Source organism: Diabrotica undecimpunctata, chromosome 1 (genome assembly GCF_040954645.1).
Source record: "Diabrotica undecimpunctata isolate CICGRU chromosome 1, icDiaUnde3, whole genome shotgun sequence".
Taxonomy (NCBI): Eukaryota; Metazoa; Arthropoda; class Insecta; order Coleoptera; family Chrysomelidae; genus Diabrotica; species Diabrotica undecimpunctata.
The window spans coordinates 14,118,763-14,142,866 of NC_092803.1; the positions used below are offsets into that span (position 1 = coordinate 14,118,763).

The 24,104-nt window shown below is 32.3% G+C and overlaps 1 protein-coding gene across 1 annotated transcript; it reads left to right on the forward strand.

The window, feature by feature from the left end:
- Positions 1-1,983: 1,983 nt before the first annotated feature.
- LOC140444965 (probable cytochrome P450 6a13) lies at positions 1,984-24,099 on the forward strand. The gene is made up of 4 exons (XM_072536712.1): positions 1,984-2,507; positions 11,382-12,047; positions 14,534-14,785; positions 17,547-24,099. Exons 1-4 carry the CDS (start codon positions 2,081-2,083, stop codon positions 17,711-17,713), a joined length of 1,512 nt encoding a protein of 503 aa, XP_072392813.1. The 5' UTR covers positions 1,984-2,080; the 3' UTR covers positions 17,714-24,099.
- The last annotated feature ends 5 nt before the right edge of the window (positions 24,100-24,104 follow it).

Sequence of the window (24,104 nt, forward strand, 5' to 3'; positions counted from 1 at the left end):
AATTTCACAAAAGGATTTTAATTAACAGAATAGGAAACTTAGAATTTTTTTTCGAAACATTACCAAAAACTGTCTATTGCATTTAGTGCGCAGTTGTTTAGAATTATTAAAAATAAAAATCGCAATTTATAAAAACCAATATTTAAAATTTCCAGAACGTCAACCTGAGAGTTTAAATTTTTCTAACACAGCTAATAATACGAAACCCATACGGAACTGCTCGATCTTTCATAGGCGTCAACATGATATAATAATGGGAAAAATGTAATCATTATTCTATTGGGAATTTTAGAATTATATTGATTAAATAACCAAATACATTTTTTATTATTAATAATATAAATTTTATAAAATAACTCTTTAGTTCTAATATTCCACAAAATAATAATTTTAATTAAATACATTTGACAATTGTATGCAACTGATACAATCAAATTTTAATGACAGTTCAGCGTATGGCAAAATGGCTTAAGTGTTGCCGCTTTTTTAGAGTAAGAATTTTGTTTATGTTTTAACTTCTTACACTTGATTTTCTTGATTTTCTTGATTTCTTATTTGATCATAATACTATATATTAAAATAAATTGTATTTATAAATACATATTAAATAGATTAATAGCTTTAAAAACTAATTATTGTTGTGTATTGTGATTGTGATATGCCAGAACAAATAAATAGTCTGTAGAAAGCTGATAAACTTTAATATAAGATAGATTATTTTAAACCAGAAATAATGGCGGGACGTTTTTACTATTAATGCTCTAAAAGAGGTAAGTTTAAAATTTAGAATATATAATTTTGTATTAAAATGTTTTCTTATGTATTTTAGTGTATTGCAGTAGTCTCAAAACTAAGTGTATTAACTGGGAATATAATAGTTTGACAAATAGTTGATATTTTAAAAAATCCTCACTTACTAACTATTCTGATATTTTGGCAACGCCGTGGGATTCTGGCGTCGTAAATCTTGAATGACGTGCAATCATTTTTATATGAAAAATTCTATAATTATTATATATTTCTGCAATATTTCTGCACTAACTGCATTGAAACCATTCCCTCAAGTTCTTAAGCCACGATATTCTTCGTCTTCCACATTTCGCTTTCCTCGAATTTTGCCTTACATAATAAGCTGCAGTAATGAGTATCTGCAAAAGCGAGGCAGATTTAAATTTGTTTTTTAAAAAGCAAAAAAACGGCTTCCGAAAAAAAAAATGCCTCACGTGTTGAAACCGTAATTAAACCAAAAGGTGGCGTTACCTTTTATATAATTAAATACAGTAGTTTTGTAGCATTTCAATTTCCTATCGTATGTAATAAAACACCGTCTATTTCAAATAGTTTAAGAGCCTTCTTGTGTGTGTTGCCCAGGAAATCTATGTAAGTATTTTTTTGATTTCTCTCTTTGTAGTTCCCCTTCCAGTCCCTCCTTTATTCACTTACCTACGACCCAGCTCTCCAACCAAAACAAGAGTGGCCGTTCGCAAACGTTTCAGTTTGTTTGCTTATCCTATCTCCAGCCCAGTAATTGCTCAGTCTCCACTGCCAACCCCCCACAAATGATACCCAATGTGTTAGGCAAATAATACCGCTACAATTTGTAATTTTTGTACTCTTCCTAATAATTTGACAACCCATGTTATTAAAACTTAAAGGTTGGCCTTATTATTCAACCAATGCAAATCAATCTTTATGAATAGATTTTGTAAACTACCAATTAAAACTCAACCGTTATAAAATTTGCTAGCCATCTGTTTGTGTCAATATAAAAAAATGTTTTGTAGTCAATAACCCTTTACATGTTTATTACTGACATGAAAATTTTGTTTAAAATTATTAAATCCAAGTAAACAATTAACAATGTTACGTTGATAAGTTCCAGACTGATAACCATAAAAATGTATTTAATAATATTTTTTATACTCAATCAGTGCAGACTGATAACATATATAAACAACAGACAAATAATTGTTGATTTTCAAACTAATTTGAACTGACACTCTGTCGCAGAATATTTTTGTGATGTTTTCATAAATCTTACACATCTGACAAAAGTATTAAATTATTAAAGCTACTGGAAATGGCAGTGTATATTTTTGTACCTTTGGTTATCATTTTGGCAACATGTTTGTACGTGTATTCGAAAAAGAAGTTCTTGTACTGGAAAGACCGAAACGTTTACCATATGGAACCGACTTTCTTCTACGGAAATATGAAAACAGTAACAAAAGACCATGCTCATTTAACGACAGCCTTCCAGAAACTGTACGATGAGGCCAAGGCGTTGAAGAAAGGATACTGTGGGTTTTACAGCTTTTTTCAACCTCACTTTGTGCCTATAGACCTTGAATTGGTAAAAGGTATACTCCAAAATGATTTTGATCATTTTTATAATCGCGGACGATACATAAACGAAAAAGCTGATCCTCTATCTGGTCATCTTTTCAATTTAGAAGATGAGAAATGGAGGAAAATAAGGATTAAGCTTACTCCAATATTCACGTCAGGTAAGTAATTTTATTATATGAGCTTGTTTACTTTCATATTTTACTTCAAATTTTTTAATTTTTTTAATTTAAACAAAAATGACTCTACATCAACTACAAACACAAATTACAAGTATTCAATTTCTTACAATGTATATATAACTTAAATATATTCTATTAAACACTGTAAAATTTAATGTCTTTCAAATATTTCAGCACTTGGATGAACTGGCAGCTTAGTAGATCCTTCATGTTGGTAGAGAGGTTATTTTTTCTTCTTTCTTGGGTGTATGTTTTGCATACTAACAGAATATGTTTCACAGTGATTTGGATCTTGCAGTTGTGGCAGAAAGGGATGGCTTCTTTATTTATTAAGTGAATATGGGTTGGTATAGTATGTCCTAATCGTAGTCGAGTTAATATCACTTGTTCACAACGTTTGAGTGGGAGTGGTAAGGTGGTGCCGACAGTTTCTATAACATCTTTTAATTTGTTGGATGTGGAATTCCAGTTAGTCTGTCATAAGTTGGTAATATGTTTTTTAATGGAGGTTTTATGGTCGTTTCTTTTTTAAATTTTATTTTATCAAAAAGACATTTTATTTTCTTGGTTCAACTTATAAGGAAACGTATCTGTTTTTTAATCGACTCAATTTTAATTGAAAACACTTTATATTTGGTGTTATAACATGAAATATAACGTAATTATTTTTAAAGTTAAATAAGTTTTTCTCAAGACATCTCAATAGCCAGGTATTTGATAAGTTTTTGTATATAATAGCATAAGGGAGAAAATTTTGCGTGCAATATTTCCGACTGGTATGAAAATTTGTTGCCTGGCAATTTTCGCGAAATAAATTTTGACAGCTGAATATTAAATCAACAATTGGACCCAATTGGACCCGTTACGCAACAAAGAACCAACTGACATTAACTTAGTTTTGAGAAAATCAAAAAAATGTGTTTAAAAAATCTCTCTGTTGGATATAAAAATAATAAAAAACGACTCAAAAGTAAACACATTTATTATAACTTATGGATATTAATGCTTTAATCAAATTAACAACTAAAAAATTAACTATTAAGTAAGAAAAAAATCACGTGGTTCTTTGTTGTTAAATACAACATTAACAATCCGCATCTGGTTCGAAATCTTTTTTTACGTTAAATTAAATATCCTCGATTATAGTATTATCTCCTATAAGATTTGTATAGAAATCATGGTAACTTAAGGGTATTAAGTGAAGATAACTTTGTATATCTTTAAGTTTTGCTTCCGTGGCAAACTGTGACCCAGTTGAAGGTTCTCTGCCTGTTCCCTTTTTTATGCTTACTTCTGTATAATCGTTATTGTCTTGATAAGTCGTTTTAAAAAATATGCTATAAGGCTTATCTTTACACAATTAAATTTTTTTGGTTTGTAACCAACTTATTGTCTCGTCGGTCCTACTTTTTTTTCTGTGAGTGATTTGTTTTTCTAATTTTGCGGTACTCAAAAAATCTTCTTGTGTTTAAATAATATTTACATTAATGGGTCGTTTTTGTCTACAAGTTTTCATTATATTGCTATATGCCATAGGTGAAAATATATTATGTTGCCTTTTAAGTGCACATTCCACATCTCCAAAATCACTATCATTTGGAAGAAACGTATGACCTGGAACTAAAAATCTCAACCTGATAGTCTTCCTCTAGAAGACATTTTAACAGTTGTACTATTTTAATTGTCCTGTTTTAACCCCCGCAAGAGTCGCTAACATTACTGAAAATATATTTTCTTTGCCTGTTCTTCGAGCCATAAATGAAAAGTGTATTTTATTTGCTTACCTGCATAAATTCCGCAATTATTACCCATAACTGTTGTTTATAAAATATAATATTTGAAGATATGCGAGGTAAACGCAACGTTTTTTTTTAAATCAAAGGTCAGAGTTTCCATTTGTTTATCTTCTATTGCTTTGGTCAAGTCAAGGTTTATTTAAAAAAATTAATGGGAAAATTCCAGTAGTTGGCTGTATACCATCGTTTAAAAAAACATACAGAAGTTAAAACACTTCACGATTGTATTTAGGTATATAAAAACATAAAGTTAAAACTTTTACTTACTAAGTGTCGTCAAAATTTATACAGTAGCATAACGTTTTCGATCTAATCAGATCATATATGGGTTTACATCTTTCCAAAATTAAAAATTATGGTGACTCTAGGTCGATGACATTGGATAAAATTTAATACTTGAGGAGCTACATGTCTATCTGCTCGGTTTTTAACACGTGGTTCTTGTCAGTTAAAACAGAGAAAAACCGAACACAGAGAAGAGACAGTCCTTTGAAGTTACGTGGCCAAGCCGCCAATGACAGCTAACAACCAGAAAATTAATAGTCAGTGGGCATATCACACAATATAAATTCTTAAGAGCGTAGGCGCAAAATTTCGGGCCAATGTTTTTTAAATGCATTCATTCTTTTCGAATCCTGAAAAAACTAATAAGTATTTTTAAAAAAATAAACGCAGAATGAAAGACTACATTATTACTGAGGGCCGACTTCAAACATGGTTGCAAATAAACAAACTTACATTAAATTATGAAAAAACTAAATAGGTACTCATCTACTTTTTGCTATATACAAAAGTTGTCTGCCAATTTTTAATTCGTTAAATATACATAACAAATATCATTGAAGTTACTGCGTCATGCGCCAATGTTTTTCTTCTATTTCCTTTTACAATAACATTATCTTCAAAATGCAGTTCACAAATCCTATAATTATTATAAAGTGAATCCATTTTGAATAACAAATCTTCTCGTCTGCAAGCTTCTATCCACACTTTGGCACTACAAATTTTTAACAGAACAAATTTTAAACGAAGAACTTTTTCTGTATTTATAAATAATACTTTATTACTTACAACTATAAGAGTATTAATATATTCTAAGTATATTGTAAGTAATGAAATATTTAACTTTTGTCAATATCTAATCTTAATAAATTTACAGTGTTCTCCTGACTAAGTCACAAAAATGTCACTAAATATTGAGATATATGCAACAAATAAAGTTTTAATATTTTTTATTCGATCCATATATTTGATCTTTTTTTTTATATTTAACGAATTAAAAATTGGCAGACAACTTTTGTATATAGCAAAAAGTAGATGAGTACCTATTTAGTTTTTTCATAATTTAATGTAAGTTTGTTTATTTGCAACCATGTTTTTGCAATTTTGAAGTCTTGTTCTGTTGTAATTTTAAGATTTTCCCAATTATCGGTCTAATTATGTTTCCATCAATTTTTAGTCTGAGCATTTTAGTAATTTCTTTGTTTCGTTTAAGAGCGTAGGCGCAAAATTTCGGGCCAATGCTTTTTAACATTTTCTTGGAATCCTGAGAAAACTAACACATATTTTTGAAAAATTTAAACACAGAATGAAAGATTGCATTATTACCGAGGGCCGAAAGTCCCTTAGAATAAACAAAAAGTTCTTTTGAATGAGCTATTTGAAATTAAAAATCACACTAATTTTTTTTTTTTTTTTTCACCCCTGTAACTTATTAAAATAAACATTATAGAAGTTTTCGGGGACTTTTGGCCCTCAGTAATAATGTGGTCTTTCATTCTGCATTTAAATTTTTCAAAAATACTTATTAGTTTTTTCAGGATTCGAAAAAAATGAATACATTTAAAAAACATTTGCCCGAAATTTTGCGTCTACGCTCTTAAATCAAATATTCTCGTGTATAAAACCCTCTATATATTTTTATTTTCTAAAAATACTATATTCGTATTGTTGTCTTCGAGCGCGCTGACACCCGGCCACCATCTGTTGATTTTTTGACCTGAGCCTTCGGAGACTTGCGTCTTTCAATAAAAGAAATAGTACTGACCCCAAATTTAATGTTTTCATTTTGAACTATCCCTTGGCAGACCAAAGTTTATTTTTTCTAGCTCGGACAGACACGTCGGCGTCGGCTTACTGTTCGAAAGTCAAACCAATACTATTATGTAATAACTAATAATAATTACAAAGCAATAGTAATTACCTGTTATTATTCTTAGGAAATCTAAATAAACTTATTCCTTTTCCTGTCACAGATGAACATCCGCGAATCGCACAAATATATCCAGATATTTTAAATATAAATTAAACTTTTAACTATAAACTGTAACTATAAACTTATATATTTAACTATAACTATAACCTTTTAACTATAAATAAATTATATAAATGGTCAAATGCACTTGTTGTGTCGAGTATTTACCATAGACACCTATGGACTATCGAAAACAACCAGAATTAAAGAATAAGCACGTGTTTTTGACAGTTAAACAACCAGAATCGGGCATGCGTATACAAAAATGGTACACGCTTTTGGACCATTGTGTCGCTTCTATGTGTGTTCGGTTATTCTATGGTTAAAACGACACAGACCAACTGGTTGAGGAATATAATTTAAGAAGACAGCTAAACCACCGCCAAAACACGACGAGGTATGGGTGTGTTCCGTAACTAATTTTTACTAAACTAAAATTTTATTTTGTTGTAATAATACCTAATATCTTATTAATAAACATTTAGTTAAAATTAAATTTGTTTAAATGATAAAATTTATTGCCTTAAATCTGCGAATCTCTATTATTGAAAAAACAACAAGTAAGTTATTAAATTAGTGGAATTAATGTTTGAGGTTAAATCTATGACGTCATAAGTGGTATGAAAATTGATTGATGTAGAAAATGAAAGAAATTTATGTGGCACTATCCACATAATAGTGTAAGAAATGATATAAAAAATAAGTATATCATCTTTAATATTCTGTATCTTAATTTTAAAGGCATCACATTTATTGAAGGTGCCTTTTTGTTGGCTTTTTTGGCCGCAAGTTAAAATCATTCGAAAAACTCTTTTAAAAGTTGAGAAACTGGCAGGATTTTCACTTTTTGTCACCAACAAAAATTGTTGGTCCACTTTACGTGCTCTGTAGTAATGAGATACATACCGTGGAAACTGGTTTATATGGTTAACTATAATATTTATTTCATCTGCTGACATTTTGTTGTGCCCACCGCGGACTCCTCGCTTATCAAGTGTAATCAAAGTTCTTACTTTTTGAAGAGCAGTATTTCTGCGTTTAGTTGACACTTGCAATGTATTGGAATACATATTTCTACAAATTACTACTTTATTTATAAAGTATTTTCTTGAGAATAGTCGTGCTGCAAGATTTGTGGCCTGCACATTTTTTCTCTGTGCAGGATGTTCTCTAACGGATGTTGATATAAATGTAGTTTATAGATTATAATCAGCTAAGTGCCAATAGTGTTCAAAAAACTGTTGGCGGCACATGAACACATGTATCTAATAAAATCTCTTGATTTTACTAGTTTTCCTCTTGCTGAGTAATATTCCATACTGCTGTTTAATTTTTATTTTTTTTTTGCTTTTCTATCTTGTTGTGCAAATTTTATCTTTCTTCCTTTTCTTGGACGACCCGAGAAATATATTTCTGAATTCAATGTAGACTGTTCACTTAAATTTTGATCTAAACTTTCATCTGCAGATGTCACTGTAGGTAGGTTCAAAATTTTTATCCTTAACAGGATCATCAGAATCTTCTTCATTACCCACATCGTTAGTAATTGATATATCCTGTTCTGCACATGAACTACTGCTGGTACTTGATCCCTGTTTTTCCTGGCTGTAAATTGGCTGGACTTAAAAAATAATTTTGCAATAAGGAACCAACTTACATATTACAAAATAAATCAAAGTGGAATTAAAAAATTATAAACAAAAAGATATATATATATATATATATATATATATATATATATATATATATATATATATATATATTGTTATGATTCATTTTATCGGAAAAAGATAAAATTAAAATTACTTAATAGACTATCTCAATAAATTTTCAAGATATCCTGGAGAGTTTTTATGCTATGTAAAAATTGAAAATAATATTGGTTTGCTCTTAATATATTTCAAAGCATAAAATATAATAATTCAAAATAATTCAACTGATAAACTATAAAAGATATTACTAAGAAATGAAAGTCCATTATCTTTGGATTACCTGTAGTAAACAAAATTTAAAGATATGCATAAATTATTTTCTTTGTAAAATATATTTGAGGGAACGTAGTGAAATAATGGAACAATAAGTGGATTTTCCAAATAGACTTGTACGCCGATACGGTGAATAAGACAATAGAATCGAAATATTTAAAATGTATAATTCTCCGTTAGTTTTTAAGAATTTGTAGAAACGATTAGCATGTTAATAGTTTTTAGAAAATTTATAATTGTAGGTAAAATTGTTTGTTTGTTATCTAAATGGTAGATGGGGATACGTATGACGAGCTTTGATTGGAGAAGATTAAAAAAGGTGGGATAGCTATGTAGGAAGGAGAGTTTAGCTAGATTTTTAAGGGAGAAAAGAGAATCAGTTGTTTTCCAAGGGTGCAAGGCGAAGAGTCGTTGTTCTTTGGCGGTTCCCAAGTGATAGTAAGCATTAGAACTGAATGTTTGTGAGTTTTCGTGGACTAAGTGTATCCTGACGGAAGCTGATCCAGTAAAATATTGTAAGTCATATATTTCTACTTATATATTCCAAGAGTCACTGTTCAGGCCGGAACGAGAGATTCAGTTTATCGAGAGGAGAAGAGGCTAGCGTCTTTTGAACGATACGTGCATCTGAAGGAGATCATTGAAGACGAGAGGCTCGCAATAATTTGTTGTAATATTGCTGATTACCTAGGAAACTGCGAAGAATAGATAGTGTAGGCTACAAGGAACAAGGATTTGGACAACTCATCTTCAGAGAGATATTTTTTTTTACCATTCGTCAGTTTTTTTTTATCAACAAAGTTTTTTTTTTAATTGCTTCAGAAAAGATAGAAATATTTATCAGGAGATATAGAACAACAATTTTGATTTGAAATTTTAATTTATATAGTATATAACATTAATTTTTGAAGGTTCACGTACGTAGAACAAAATTTTGATAATCATTGTATGAGATATTTTTTGTTTAAGATATTTGAGTGTGAATTTTATTTTAATTTATAATTTTGTATCATATATGTTTATTATTCCGGTATTCCAATAGACCTTATCTATCATATGTAAAGCATAGATATTGAAGCACGAATATAACCCTGAGAAGAGAATTAAATAGTGTGATAAAATCATAATTGCATCATTAATTAGCTAATTAATTGCTTGGCGCACCTCTGACTTTTAATATCACATTAATATATATATATATATATATATATATATATATATATATATATATATATATATATATATATATATATATATATATATATATATATATATATATATATATATATATATATATATTGTGACGATTGGGGTTTATAGAAAATAATTTATAAGTTATATACTAGAGAATTTTATAAAAATATATTTATGTGAGGGCATTTTAAGAAATTAGCATATAATAATTGTAAAAAGTTGTATTTTAATGTTGTAAATATATTTAAGTGAGCCATGTGCATAGGCAACCAACTATACATATGTGAGTGACAGATATACTTACTCTGAAGTGACGTTTAAGAATTTTTATGAATATAAGTGGGGTTATAGTTGTTTAAAATGTGTAGTTTATTAAATTAGAATGTTAAGTTACTAATTTAATTATATATTCTGATCTGAAAAGCCTAAATGTCAACAAAATTATCAATGGAACATTAACGAATTCTCCAGAGTGCAGAGTGTGACCATTGTTTACGGTCGAACATTCTGGAATAATGATTATGTCGGTGGATGGAACAGATATTTTTTCGAGAACATCCATATCGAAGAAATAGAACGAAATTGGAACATGATCTCTTACCAGATGATTCTAGAATATCCAAAAAGATATAAATACCCGTGATTTGGATTCAAGATGGAAGTTTTTAGTCAGAAGTCAGGCCAGTTCATTATGAAAGTTAGTAGACACATTAAGTTAGTGTAGTAAATTGTTCAGAATTTTCAAGAAGTCAGTCAGAAAAGTTTAGTAAGAAATATGAAAGTTAGTTGGAGTCAGTGAATCAAGTACAAATAGTCCAATTGTTTAATATAATTAAAAAAGGTATATTGGAAGAAATTAAATTATGTTATGGTTGGAGATTAGTATAAATCAACTTATAATAATTGGATATTGGTATATTGAAAAGAAGAATAAATATAAATGGTGTTTGCTGGTTTGCTTGGTGGTATATAAATGCTGGTGATGAAAAATATATCTTAAATTGGTAGAAGCTGATAATTGGAGAAAGAAATTTCACAAAAACAAGGATAACCGAAGTACGAAGACATTCAGTGGTGATTAGAATATATATAGTGGAAAACAGTTCATTTAGGCATTCAGTGAAAGAAAGGTACAAAATTTTGTTAATATAATTTAGTTAGTGTTATAACAATTTCAATTTTGAAGATAGTTTGTTTAAATTTAACATTGTCTATAGAATTTAATTAGTTTTATAAGAACATCACTTTAAAGATAGTTTATTTTAAATTTACATTGGCTAGGTTAGATATATATGTGTGTTTCATAATAGTTATAATAAAGATAATTTAAAAAAGTACTTACAAGCTAATTCTTTGAGAACCGCGATAAAAACCCTATATATTATATTATTAAAAATACTCATTGCTCATCATTCAAACAAAAAACACATCATAACAATATATATATATATATGTATATATATATATATATATATATATATATATATATATATATATATATATATATATATATATTAAAAAGTATTTATTTTAAGATGTGTTTTATCAAAGAATATTAGTTATTGAGAGCTAAATATAGTTACTATTTACTAAAATTGTCCAAATATAAATATATTTATTTTAGCTAAAATTAAAGCGATGTTTCAAACACTTGTGGACTGTACTAAGGGATTTCAGAAACTTCTTGACAGACTAGCCAATACAGAACAACCCGTTGATCTTAAAAATGCCTTTTCGTGCTTCACTACGGACGTGATCGGCTCGATTGCTTTTGGGTTAGACTGCAGCTCCTTGGAAAACCCAGATTCGGACTTTAGAAAATATGGAGATAAAGCGTTTCGTAAAAATTTGAGACAGAGAATAGGAATTATTCTCACTAGCGTGTTTCCTTGGTGGTTGATTCGATTAACGGGTTACAAAATATTTTCGAAAGATGTGGATAATTTTTTTACAAATCTTGTAAAAGATATGATTGAAGAAAGAAAAAAACAGAATATAGAACGAAAAGATTGCTTGCAACTATTAATAAATTTAAATAAGAGTGCTAGAGAAAACGGGAATATGCAAGCCCTAACTCTGGAGGAAATTGTTGCTCAAAGTTTCGGTTTTTTCATTGGTGGGTTCGAAAGCTCAGCTACAACAATGCATTTTGCTTTGTTGGAAATCGCCCAAAACATCGATATTCAAGAAAAACTGAGAGAAGAAATAGTTGCCGTTCTTGGCAAACATGGTAACCAAATAACCTTTGATGCAGTTAAAGAGATGGTTTATTTGGATAAAGTTATGCAAGGTAAGTACTCAGTTATATAACGATAGTAATTTTATCGATTTAAATACATTACCTAGTATATAGTATATGCCAGCGTTCTTCTTCCAAAATCACTATACAAACTACTTTCAAATTATCATTTCTCTCGTATGTAAACTTATGTTGTTAATAAACAGTGATTGTATACAAGTTTGATATAAGATGTGTCCCTTGAAACTATTGTAATGTTACTTTTAAAAAAGTAGGAATGTTCAATTGTGATATAGTTGCTGTAAGTCCAATATTTTGCCAATAATTTTAATATTTACGAAATATCAAATCTTGGCAGCTACGTAATAAACATGGCTGTCAGAAAAGTGTACTTATTCGGGCAAAATGATTCCCCATGGTGTCGGATTAATTTTTTTTTTTTTTTTTTCAAGACGACAAAATGGTTCAAATCTATAAACGGAAGACCGACAGGCAAAAATGGGACGAAAATAAAATGCGGCAAGTAATAGAAAGTGTGCATAATGGCCTTGCATATAAAACAGCAACATGAAATTGGTGTCATTGATGAGTTCGAAGCGACGTTTTAAGAAGAAAAACAATCCAGCCACAGACTATTTGTAGAAACTTGGAAGAAAAACTAACATATTCACCGAGAAACAAGAACAATAGCTTGTAACCTATATTCTCGACATGGAAAGCCGAATGTACGGCCTTATCACCAAAGACGTAAGGCCTACAGCGTACCAACTCGCACTAAGGAATGCCATTGTGCATTGATTTTTGAGCCAAACAAAACTTGCTGGTAAAGATTAAAAACACCCTCTACTTTCACTGAGATCTTCTGAAGCAACATCGATTGTCGTAGTTGTGCTTTTAACAGAAGTACACAATTGTTCACTTTGCTTATGCTTTGCTAAGTACAAAAAATCATATTAGATAAAACACCATTCTCCCTACTCAGAATATATGATGTAAATGATATGTCTGTCAGTACCGTGCCAGGTAAAAACTGTAAGATTCTTTCCAAAAGAGGTCGGAAACAAGTTGGTAGTTGTATCTACTATGGCAGTCATTTGTATATCTGCAGGAGGTTTATATGTTCCACCGATGTTAGTTTTTCCCGAAAGAAGATGAAGAAGGAGTTAAAAGATGCGGCACCATCAGGAGCAGCATTCAGATGCAAAGATTTTGGGTGGATGAATCTCGATGTGTTTGCAGATTGGTTTGATCATTTTATATCTTGCGTTAAATCATCAGCAGAAGACCCAGCACTATTAATTCTGGACGGTTACTTTCTCACACTAAGAACGTAAATGTCAGCGAAAAGCCAGAAGTAATTTTATTACTATGTTATGTTTGCCTTCGCATACTACACAGGCTGAGGCAGATGTATCTTGTGAGTTACTAGCATGCTCAAGTACTAGAAAAATGGATGACTAATCACCTAGGAAGAGCTAAGAGAGTATTTCAAATTTCGAGAATTTTTAATGAATCCTACATGAAAGTTTGCAAACTTATGAATGCTATTAATGGTTGCAAGAAAGCCAGAATCATACCTTAGAATCCAGATATTTTTTCAGCAGTCTATTTCGTAGCTGCTGAAGCTACAGAGTAAGATGAACCGAGAAACATGAATCAAACTGAAAATACTATCATAACTGTTCCTTTCACTCGAGTTCAGCAAACCCCTTGTAAGAAAAACTGTGGTCAGGACTCCAGTTTAGACAACAATGACCTTGACGAATCAGAAATTGGGCGCTCTTCATCCGTTATTTGTCAGCATATTGACAGTGGCTCCGCATCTGTACCTTCGACTTCTTGTACTATTTTTTCCGAAAGATATTTGCCCATTTTCAAAGTCGTCACAACCACGACGCACTACTAAACACAAATCTGTTATTCTTACAAGATTTAAACGGAAAGAGAACTCTTAAATTAAAAAATAAATCTGCAGTTAATGGAAGGCAAAAAGGAAAAAACTAGAAACCACGTTCAATCAAAGTTATAAAAAAAATAAGGACCTATATGATGAATAGTCAGATATTGAAGAAGGTGCAGAGTGCTGTATTTGTTCTGATATATTTTTAAAATTTCCCGCAGGAGAGGTCACACTTATTTTGTTTATTCGTACCTGTACTACCTTTCTACAGGAATCTTTTCTATCAGTCATTGGAATGTACCGTGTCGGTATTAAGAACTTCCCCGCCCAGTATGTCTTATTTAACGTTCTGAATGGTCCCTACTTAACTCAAAACCACTCAACTACGCCAGCTTAAACCAGGCATAGTCCTAGCTTGTATAAGTTAAATTCAACTGATCAAAATCTAAACGTAAAATGACTGCAGTCTATACCTTATAGTGTAGAACTTTCCAAATCAAAAGCCAACGTTGTAATATATTACTTGTATCATAAAAATCTCATTTTAATTATCTTATTTCTAAAAGTAAATTAAAAAATTATAATAAATTTCGACCAAATTTGTTTAATTGTTTTCTATAATAAAATCATGTTTTAGAAACATTAAGAAAATATCCGGCATTGGGCGTCTTCAGTCGTATGTGTAACAAGGATTACAAGCTTCCGAATAACGATTTTGTTTTAAAAAAGGGAACTATGGTTAGTATCCCTGTCGAGGCTATACAAAGAGATCCAGATTATTACCCAGACCCAGAAAAATTTGATCCGGAGAGATTCACTATAGAGAATATTAATAAAAGACCTGCATTCTCTTACTTGCCTTTTGGTGAAGGTCCACGTATGTGCATGGGTATGTAAAAAAATTTGTTTATTGTTCAAAATTATATTTTCTCAAAAATACTTTAAAATATTTACCAGATATTTAAAACTAGATTAGTAAATACACTTTGTATAAATGTTAATATATATATATATATATATATATATATATATATATATATATATATATATATATATATATATATATATTAATATGTATTAATATTAACATAGCTATATAGAGACTCTAAGGCACAGATAAAAACAGGAAAATATCTAACGGAAGAATTCCTGGTTACAAAAGGCTTGCGACAGGGATGCTGTATCCCACCAACCTTATTCAAGATATATGTTGCAGCGGCATTGGAAAGATGGAAAAGAAAGGTACATAGGATGGGTATAGAGCTTAGCAATGAATGTATATATACACTCCAGTTTGCTGATGACCAGGTAGTGCTAGCGACCGACAAGGAAGACATGCAGTACATGTTAAGAAAACTGATAGAAGAATATAACGACTGGGGAATGAATGTCAATACAACAAAAACCAAATATCTTTGTATTGGAAACGAGTCAGATAACATACACCTCGAAAACGAACAACATATTTCCTGCTGTCAGAGCTATGACTACTTGGGTGTTGCCTTTGACAATACAGGAACTGATACACGGGAAATAGAAAAACGAATCACTCAAGCAAAGAAAGTCTTAGGATGTCTCAATAGTATACTGTGGAGTAAAGAGATAACGAAAGGAAGGAAATTTAATATATATGAGACCATGATTAAAACTACTCTTCTTTATGGCGCTGAAACATGGAGAATTAGTGAAAAGAACAAAAAGCGAATAGAAGCAGTAGAGATGGATGCAATGAGATCTTTAGGTATTTCCAGAGGAGACCGAATCAGAAATGATGTAATAAAACAACGTATAAGAATAGAAGGAAATATAACTCAAGATATAGATAAGAAACAATTAAGGTGGTATGGGCATGTTCAACGGATGCCAGCATCAAGACTCCCCAAAAAAGTAATAGAATGGCAACCGATAGGTCGACGGAAAAGAGGAAGACCCAGATTAGAATGGCAACACGGCGTAAACAAGTCCATGAGCGAAAGAAATTTAACAACAAACGACTGCGAAGATAGGAAGAGATGGTGTTTAGGTATCGGACAACGTCGAAAGACGTTTTAAATCGATGTATATATATATATATATATATATATATATATATATATATATATATATTAATATTAACATTCTTTATTTTTGTTTCTTTTTATTTTTTTATTTTATTCTCCAACATACGTTGCTACTGAGTGTCCATGTCGCTTTGTAATTTGTAAACTTCCGTTTTAGAACTTTTAAAAGCGCAACATGATTTCCGTCCCGGTAAAGGGACTATAGAATTTTTTTCCTTTTCCCTAGGAGGAGGTCCTGCAAGCGGATGCCGTCCTGTTATCCTGTTATCCTGCCTACCAACTAAAACTCTCTCCTAATTTTGCGCAGTGGACTACCGTGCGTACCGATCTCCGAAAGTGGGATGGTCACTGTACGGTTGACGTCCCTTTCGGAGCATTCCCTTCTATTATCTAGGTCTTATCTATATCGTTGGTCTAACTGGTGTTTCTCTTCTTCTTCTTTCTTTTTAATGACTGCTCAAGTGTAATTGTGTACACGATTCCATCCCCCTTACTTCCCGTCATCCTTAGGATCATCTCTCTCACAGTCACAGGGTTTCTCTATACATTTTCTTTCTCTCCACTTTCCATCTATTACACTCCAGCATTGTGTGAGTAACAGTGTCGGAGTATTTGCAGTATAGACATTTATCTGTATTTGTCTTTCTGAACCTATGAAGATACAACCTAAAACACCCATGCCCTGTGAACACTTGCATCAGGAAGTAATCCAGTTGCCTGTAACCACAGTCCATCCAGTCTCTTAGGGTCGGAAATAGCATCTTAGTCCACTGGACAATATCTTCCGTATTATTCCACTCTTCTTGCCATCTTTTCATGAGCCCCTTGTAGGTCGGGATCTTTACCTCCCCACTTCAGATTAGTGCTGTGTAAAGGATGATTATGTAAATATTGTGTAAAGGACAACAAGGTGTAAAGACCTCCTCCTTTCTGATTTGGGTCCCCTAATGGTAGACATCACCCTCGTCATTACACCGCAGTCTTCGCTGCCTTCTGATTTACCACCCGTATATGCATTATCATCATTCAGCCTTTATTTATCAAGTCCACTGCTGGACATAGGCCTCCCTTAAACTCCTTCATTCTTTGCGATTGTGTGCTCTTTGTTGCCAATTTTTCGTGATACGCCTGGTGTCGTCAGCCCAACTTGTAGGTGGTCTTCCTCTACTACGTTTGTCTACTCTTGGCCTCCAATGTGTAATTTTGCTCGTCCATTGTGAGTCATTCATTCTCGCTACATGGCCTGCACAATTCCATTTTAGTTCGACTATGCGTTCCACAACATCAGCAATACTCGTAGAACGACGAGTATTGACGTTATATTACAATGGAATATTGTAAATCACAAAAGATCTCCAATTAACAGAAAAATAATTTGTTGCTGAAATTAACTAATTTCTTTGTAAGCTTAATAAATTCGGGAGTTAAAATACAAACAAAAAACATCCCATTTCAGTTAAATTATTGCATTTATAAAGAGTTTTGAACACTTAAATTGCTATCGTGGATACTATATTTGATGAAAGAATACAACACGTTAGATTTTAATGTTTTGTTGAAATAAAATTAATTATATTATTCATATTTTAGGTATTAGACTAGGAAAACTGCAGTCCAAAATAGGGATCATCACTTTGCTGAAAAACTATCGAGTTAATTTGAATGAAAAAACAAAGTTGCCAATCGCATATGCCTTTGGTACGATATCGATGGTTAGAGATGGAGTGTGGGTCAATATAGACCCCATACGTAATTGAGCGAATGTATAATACCTTTAGATAGTTGGTATTGGTAGTGGTATCAGTACCTTTTAATAAAGTCTTCCTTTATACTGCTAGTGCTGCGTTTGGATTATAGCAGGGTAGACTGCTATATCCAGGACTTACGGTATATAAGGAAGGTACCTCGATAAATGCTGCGCTTAAACCCTTTTTACGAGGTCTGGCTATTAAATAACGAGACTGCTTATGAAAAAGAGTTTTATTTTAAAAATTATTCTACAATCGAATGCTCTCATTCAATATATTCCCCTTTGCTCGCCACACACCGTTCCATTCGTGTTTTCCATTGGTCAAAGCAATGCTGAAAGTCTTCTTTTGTTAGAGCTTTTAGGTGCTCCGCCGTTTTTCGCTTCACCTCTTCCATCGACTCGAACCCGATTCCTTTTAAGGCAGACTTGATCTTTGAAAAAAGGAAAAAGTCACAGCAGGCGAGTGTTCGAGCACTGGAATGCCTCTAGCGGCTAAATAACGCTTCACAGACAGCGCATTATGGGCAGGTGCGTTGTCCTGGCCCAAGATCCACGGCTTGTTTTTCCACAACTCCGGCCGTTTTTTACGAACTCGCTCTCGCAGCGTTGACAAAACTTTCCAATAGTAAGTTTGGTTTACAGTTTGACCCTCTGGAACCCATTCAGTCATCACTATGCCGTTAATGTAAAAAAAAAACGATTAGCATGGCTTTAAATTTTGATTTCAACATCCTTGCTTTTTTCATTCTTGGTGATGCAGGAGTTTTCCAGTACATAGATTGTCCCTTGGTTTCAACATCGCGTTTGAATATCTAGGTTTCATCGCAAGTGATGATGTTTTCCATTAATTCAGGCTCTTCATGTAACCTCTCAAGAAAATCTGAGCAGATCTGTTGACGGACGAGCTTTTCGTCAGGGGTCAAATTTTTGGGGCCAACTTCGTACAGACTTTCTTCATGTTCAATTTATCATGTCAAATTTTTCTGACAGTTTTTGTATCGGCGTTTACAGTCTCAGCAATCATCCGAATGCTCACACGACGATCTCGGCGCACAATTTCATTTATTTTGGTCACTGTTTGCGGAGTTGAAACAGAGACAGGTTGGCCTGGACTCTGGTCATCTTCGGCGCTCTCTCGGCCTTCAGAAAACCGTTCCTACTATTCGAAAACACGCGCACGAGATAGAGAATTCTCACCATAGGCCTCCTTCAACAAATCATAGCACTCAGTCGGAGTTTTTTTTAATTTAACGAGAAATTTCACATCAATCTGTTGCTCATGTTTTTCGTCACACATTGTTATCGGCACGAGAAAAAACAGGTTCTTTTCTAACCTCTACAAAAAAAATACTACTTAAGCGACAAAAACGTGTTTTTGTACTAAAAGAATAGACACTTCCAGCTATCCAATGCTGCATTCGTTCCCCACTCTTCCCCTCTAGGACGTCTTCTGTGCGCGCAATGTCGTTATTTAATAGCCAGACCTCGTATTATTATTCCTGGTTTTAGGGCCTGAAGATATATAAAAATATATATACTGTATTTCAAACGTTAAAATCAGTGTGGTTGTAAATTGCAAACGGGTTTAGCATATTTAGCCCATTCTATGAATTATCATAAATAAATCCACCTTTAGTATTCAACAGAAGTTGACAGCGATAATCCTTTACAAGTATCTGCCTTTCATTTCCTTCTTTTTCTCAGCGGTTTACATGAGGTAAAACTACCTATTAACGGACTATACAAATTCCTGATGTAAATCCGGCCTATTAAAAAAATGGAAATTTTTTTGTAAATACTTTTAAGTTGGTTGAACTTAATACTACAGCGCGTGTGTATCCTAGCGAGAAATTATTAGGCCATTTCGGTGTGTATAAATAGTAGGGTGACATTTTCTAGCTACATTTTGTAATGGTAACTGCGTACAGGACTTCGTAGTGCCCTGTCCTCGTAGACACTTCTTCTCAGAACCAGCAACTACATGTGGAGTCGTACGTTGCCATATATCCACTGGTAACTTTAACATCCTAATATATAAGACTAAATAATGTAAAACAAATTGTAACATATAACTTTTAACGGGTTTTTACCCAGATATCTAGTGGCTCAAAACATGTACACCTAGACACTGATGATGGAATATGGATTCCGAAAACGTTTTGTCTTCATGACATAGCCCGTTTGGGTTTTTAAATTTATACACCTTTTATAAAGGATTTTGACAAAAAATTTTTTCTTCAACTAGGTCTTACTTAAGAGCATCTTCTTGTTCACTTGTGAAAATCATGTTCGTCTCATAGTTAGGGACAAATCTTATGTTTTCGTTTGTAGCAGATTTTCTTTTTTCAACATATCGTCTTAATGTAGGATAGGCTAAATTACTTTCTACTGCAGCTTTCCGAATACTTATACCCCTGGTTACTAAGTCCAATGCTTCATTCATTTGATCAATAGTATGTGCGCCTTTCTTTCTTTCCATTTTCTTAATGCGACCCATCCCGAAAACAAAAATTAATCTAAAAAAATCGGTTGCCTGTAAAGTAGGTTTTACGGGCGAAGATTTTACGTGACAACGTCTTTTTCTCGGTAGAATATTTATTGATATGAATATTATTAAATTGCACAATAGGAACAAGGAATTGAATGAAAATAAGAATTGCACAAATTTTAACTATAGAAATATATTTTGTTTACTAAAACATTGTACATGTAAACTTAAACTTAACTAATTTCTATTTGAGTGATTTTGTTGAGGATAGGACGATGATAGGAGAAATATGAAATGAAAGGAAGTGTTTCTGCTGTAAAGGCGGGTACACATTTGCGAGCAGAACTGTTCGCGAACCGTTTGTGAACGCTATATTCGTTAATGTGTACGGCAGAAAAAATCGCTTGCATACTGTTTCATCGTGACTCGTCGCGAACCAAATTGTTGCGGTTTATTTCAGGATTTCAAAGGAAGCTCGGCTTTCAGTTTGGACGGCGCTTACTAGACGCAGCGAACATTTTTATTGTGTCATCAAATCGACATTGTGTAAATGACGTGTTCCTTCCTAGAGAGACGTGAGAAAACAGTAAACTGATTATTGTCATGGACGTATAAATAAAGATAAAATCTTTATTTATACGTCGATGATTACTGTACATAATTTTATTTTTGTTAAACAAGCAAAAACAGGAACATAAATCAGTACCCAAATTATAAATAAAATGAATCATTTCGCACATGTGTGTTCGTTGTTGGTTTGTCGCTTTCCATGGATCGAGATAAGTATGCGATTAGTACGATGTAGAATATTTTTCAAGGATCTGTACGCGTACTGTACGTATACCGTTCGGCTCGCATATGTGTACCCACCTTAATGTGTCTTGAACGCCAAGAACGCTCGAGAAAGACAGAGACACAAGCACGGAAGCACGCACCGATTCAACGCGCCTAATTCTCTAGTGCTGCGCGCGCAGCGGACCGATCATGTTTGAGTGGGAGAGAGACGCAAGGCATTCACCGGTCCGGCGGGCCTCTCTCTCGTTCGGTGACTCACTGTAACAGACGTGAGTGGGCGTTACACTTTTTCATGAATGACTCCGAGCCACAACCTAATTTAAGACGTTGTCACGTCAAAAATTGGAAGGGTACACAATGAACCATGGTTCATTGTGTCCCAACATAGTTTGCTTCATTGTGTACGTACCGTACCTTGTAACAATCAAAAACTAATAATTCATTATCTACAACAGTGTATTTTAGAATTACATACCCAAACATTAACTAATGTATCAATGTATCGTATCACAGAAAATAAATTATATTAATTCAAGCATGTACGAAAAAAAGCCAAAAAACTTACCTTGAAAATTTTACTCGATGCGTCCAAATTCGTTAAAACATGTGCACGTTTAGTGATGGCAAAACAATAACTGGTATTTAGTTCTAGATTATCTAGTACATTCGTACAGTGGAGTCGGCGTTTTTCAAAAATGCGTATTACTAACGAAAGATTGGTTGGTTCATTGTGTACGTGTGGTTCATTGTTGAACACATGACCTACATCGTTTTATTTTATTTAGTTATTCTATGTCCCTTCTATATGAAAATGATGTTTTTACTTCTGTTATTAAAAGATAATTCTTTTAATATACAGGCCGGAATTATCACTAATTTTTCAATACACAAAATCAATTTTGACATTTATCACACCCCCTTAGCTCCGCAAAAAAAAAGTGGAGCAACCCTTCCTCCTTCTTCTTCTTAAGGTGCCATGCATTTCTGCGTAGGCGTCCACCGTACATCGTCTTGTCAGGTGAGATGTTAAATTACTCCTAAACAGGGTAAAAACATGGTCTACAACTAGCCTATCCAATATTTATTACCATTTTCTTAATTGTCTAATTTCCCTAAAAGCCGTCCAGTGGATGTCTATAATACGTCCCTCGCGGACTTCGAGGACGTCCTTCGAACGTCCGCTTTGGTCCCCAGGACGTCCTTTTAAAGTCCTATATTGGTTCGAATGTCGCAGTGCTAAACGTCCTATGGACGTCCATTTAACGTCCCGAGCGGACGTTCGTTGGACGTACATGGACGTTAATTGAACCTTAATCGAACGTCCATAATACGTCCGGTGGACTTACTTGACGGACTTTTGTGATGACTCTCGGACGTTTATTTTAGCGCTGAGGATGTAAATTAGACGTCAACACCATTGTATAAAGTACTAAAAGTGGCGTCATCCTGTGCACATTAACAATGTAGTTTGGAAAATAAAAAGTGAATGTTTAAAGAAACTTACATTTTTATTATTACATTTTTTTATATTTTTTTATTATTAACAAACGGGATAAATCCACTGTCAAAATTATACAAAAATGCAACATTATAGAGATATAAAATAATTTTGAGTAATAAATCATAAATGTTTAAAGAAACTTACATTTATTATTACATATATTTTTATTTATTTGTTAATAACAAATGGAACAAATTGACTGTCAAAATTATACAATAGAAATATACACAAAATTACCGAAAAAAATAAAATTTACTTGAATAAAATAAATAAGTACACATTTTATAAAAAGTACTATTTTGCATTTTAGTGCTTCAAATAGTAACTAAAGCTATTGATACAGAAGTTTCAGACCATACCTATATTTGAACCATAATTAGTTCTGCGGTAAGGAACATAAAAATGTGAATGGGGAGGAATATGAAAACAAAGTAGCTGAATCAATTCAGGAGATTGGTTATTTTATGAACAAGCTTAAAAATAAATATTGAAAGAAATTGATGATACCAGAATAAAAATATGGTCTACATAATTTAAAAGAACAGTTAATTAGTGTAAATTAGTAGAAGTTGAACGACCAGACAGGAAACCATGCTGACCAGTATGGAGCTGATTCTTCAGATTTAATGTCAAAAAAATCAAGTTTGTAAAGCTTCGAAAATTTTAGGAATAGCAGAAAGAATTATAATTTAACAATACTTAGAAATCAATGATTTAAGAATGAAATCAATAAATAAATTGTGATGAAAGGTGGCCCTCAGTCAGAGATTTATTAACAATAAGCCATAGAGGCCTACATAAAAAGAATGTACAATTCCTTAAAAATAAGTTAGCATATTCCGTCTATACCAAGAGCTTTATTGGTATTAAGACACTGTAAGCATGCTAGAATGTCACAAATTTTATTAGTTAAAGAGTGAATATGGCTGTGACTGATATAGAGTCTTTGACTACACTTGTCTAGACAGGAGAAAGAAGGATTGTGGATACTGCTAAAAAAATTGGCCAAAGTCGTTAAAAATAACTGTGGCTCACTTAAAACAGAATCATTCAACTTCCTTTATACCTCTCCACTCTGATTTCCCTTATCATTGTGTGGTCAGCAATTAAAGCAGACAAGTCAGTTTTTAAGTTTCAATACTTAATATGGAATTTTGTATGTTTTATTTCAGCAGTAGATAAATTTTTAGGTACTTATTTTTAATGAATAAAAATGTCTCAAAATTGACTGTCTCTTTCTGTCCACCAACCACACAATTTAACCATTACAAAAGTAATCATTATTTCTAATGCAATATGCAAATTAAATTTTATTTCAGCATCTGCCCTCTCTTTAGATCCCTTCAGATATTTCATTATCAATTTCCTTCCCCATGGCAGCGCTGGTTTTGGAGTTTTTCCAAGCAGAATCTGAAAACAAGATTAATGTACATTCATAAACTGGACAAACTAATTTCAGATTTAGTTCATTATACTTTGCTTATTATAATAAACCGTTATTCAAAAGCGTAAAATTAAACACATAAATTTTAAGTGTTGTAGTTTTCATGAATCTCGCGTGAACTAGAAAAATACCAACCCAACCATTAGTATTTATTTCTAATGACCAAATGA

Coding starts and splice junctions, on each gene's coding strand:
- LOC140444965 (XM_072536712.1), top strand. CDS start 2,081: ATGGCAGTGTATATTTTTGTACCTTTGGTTATCATTTTGGCAACATGT. Junction 12,048..14,533: donor TTTGGATAAAGTTATGCAAG/GTAAGTACTCAG, acceptor ATCATGTTTTAG/AAACATTAAGAAAATATCCG. Junction 14,786..17,546: donor AGGTCCACGTATGTGCATGG/GTATGTAAAAAA, acceptor TTCATATTTTAG/GTATTAGACTAGGAAAACTG.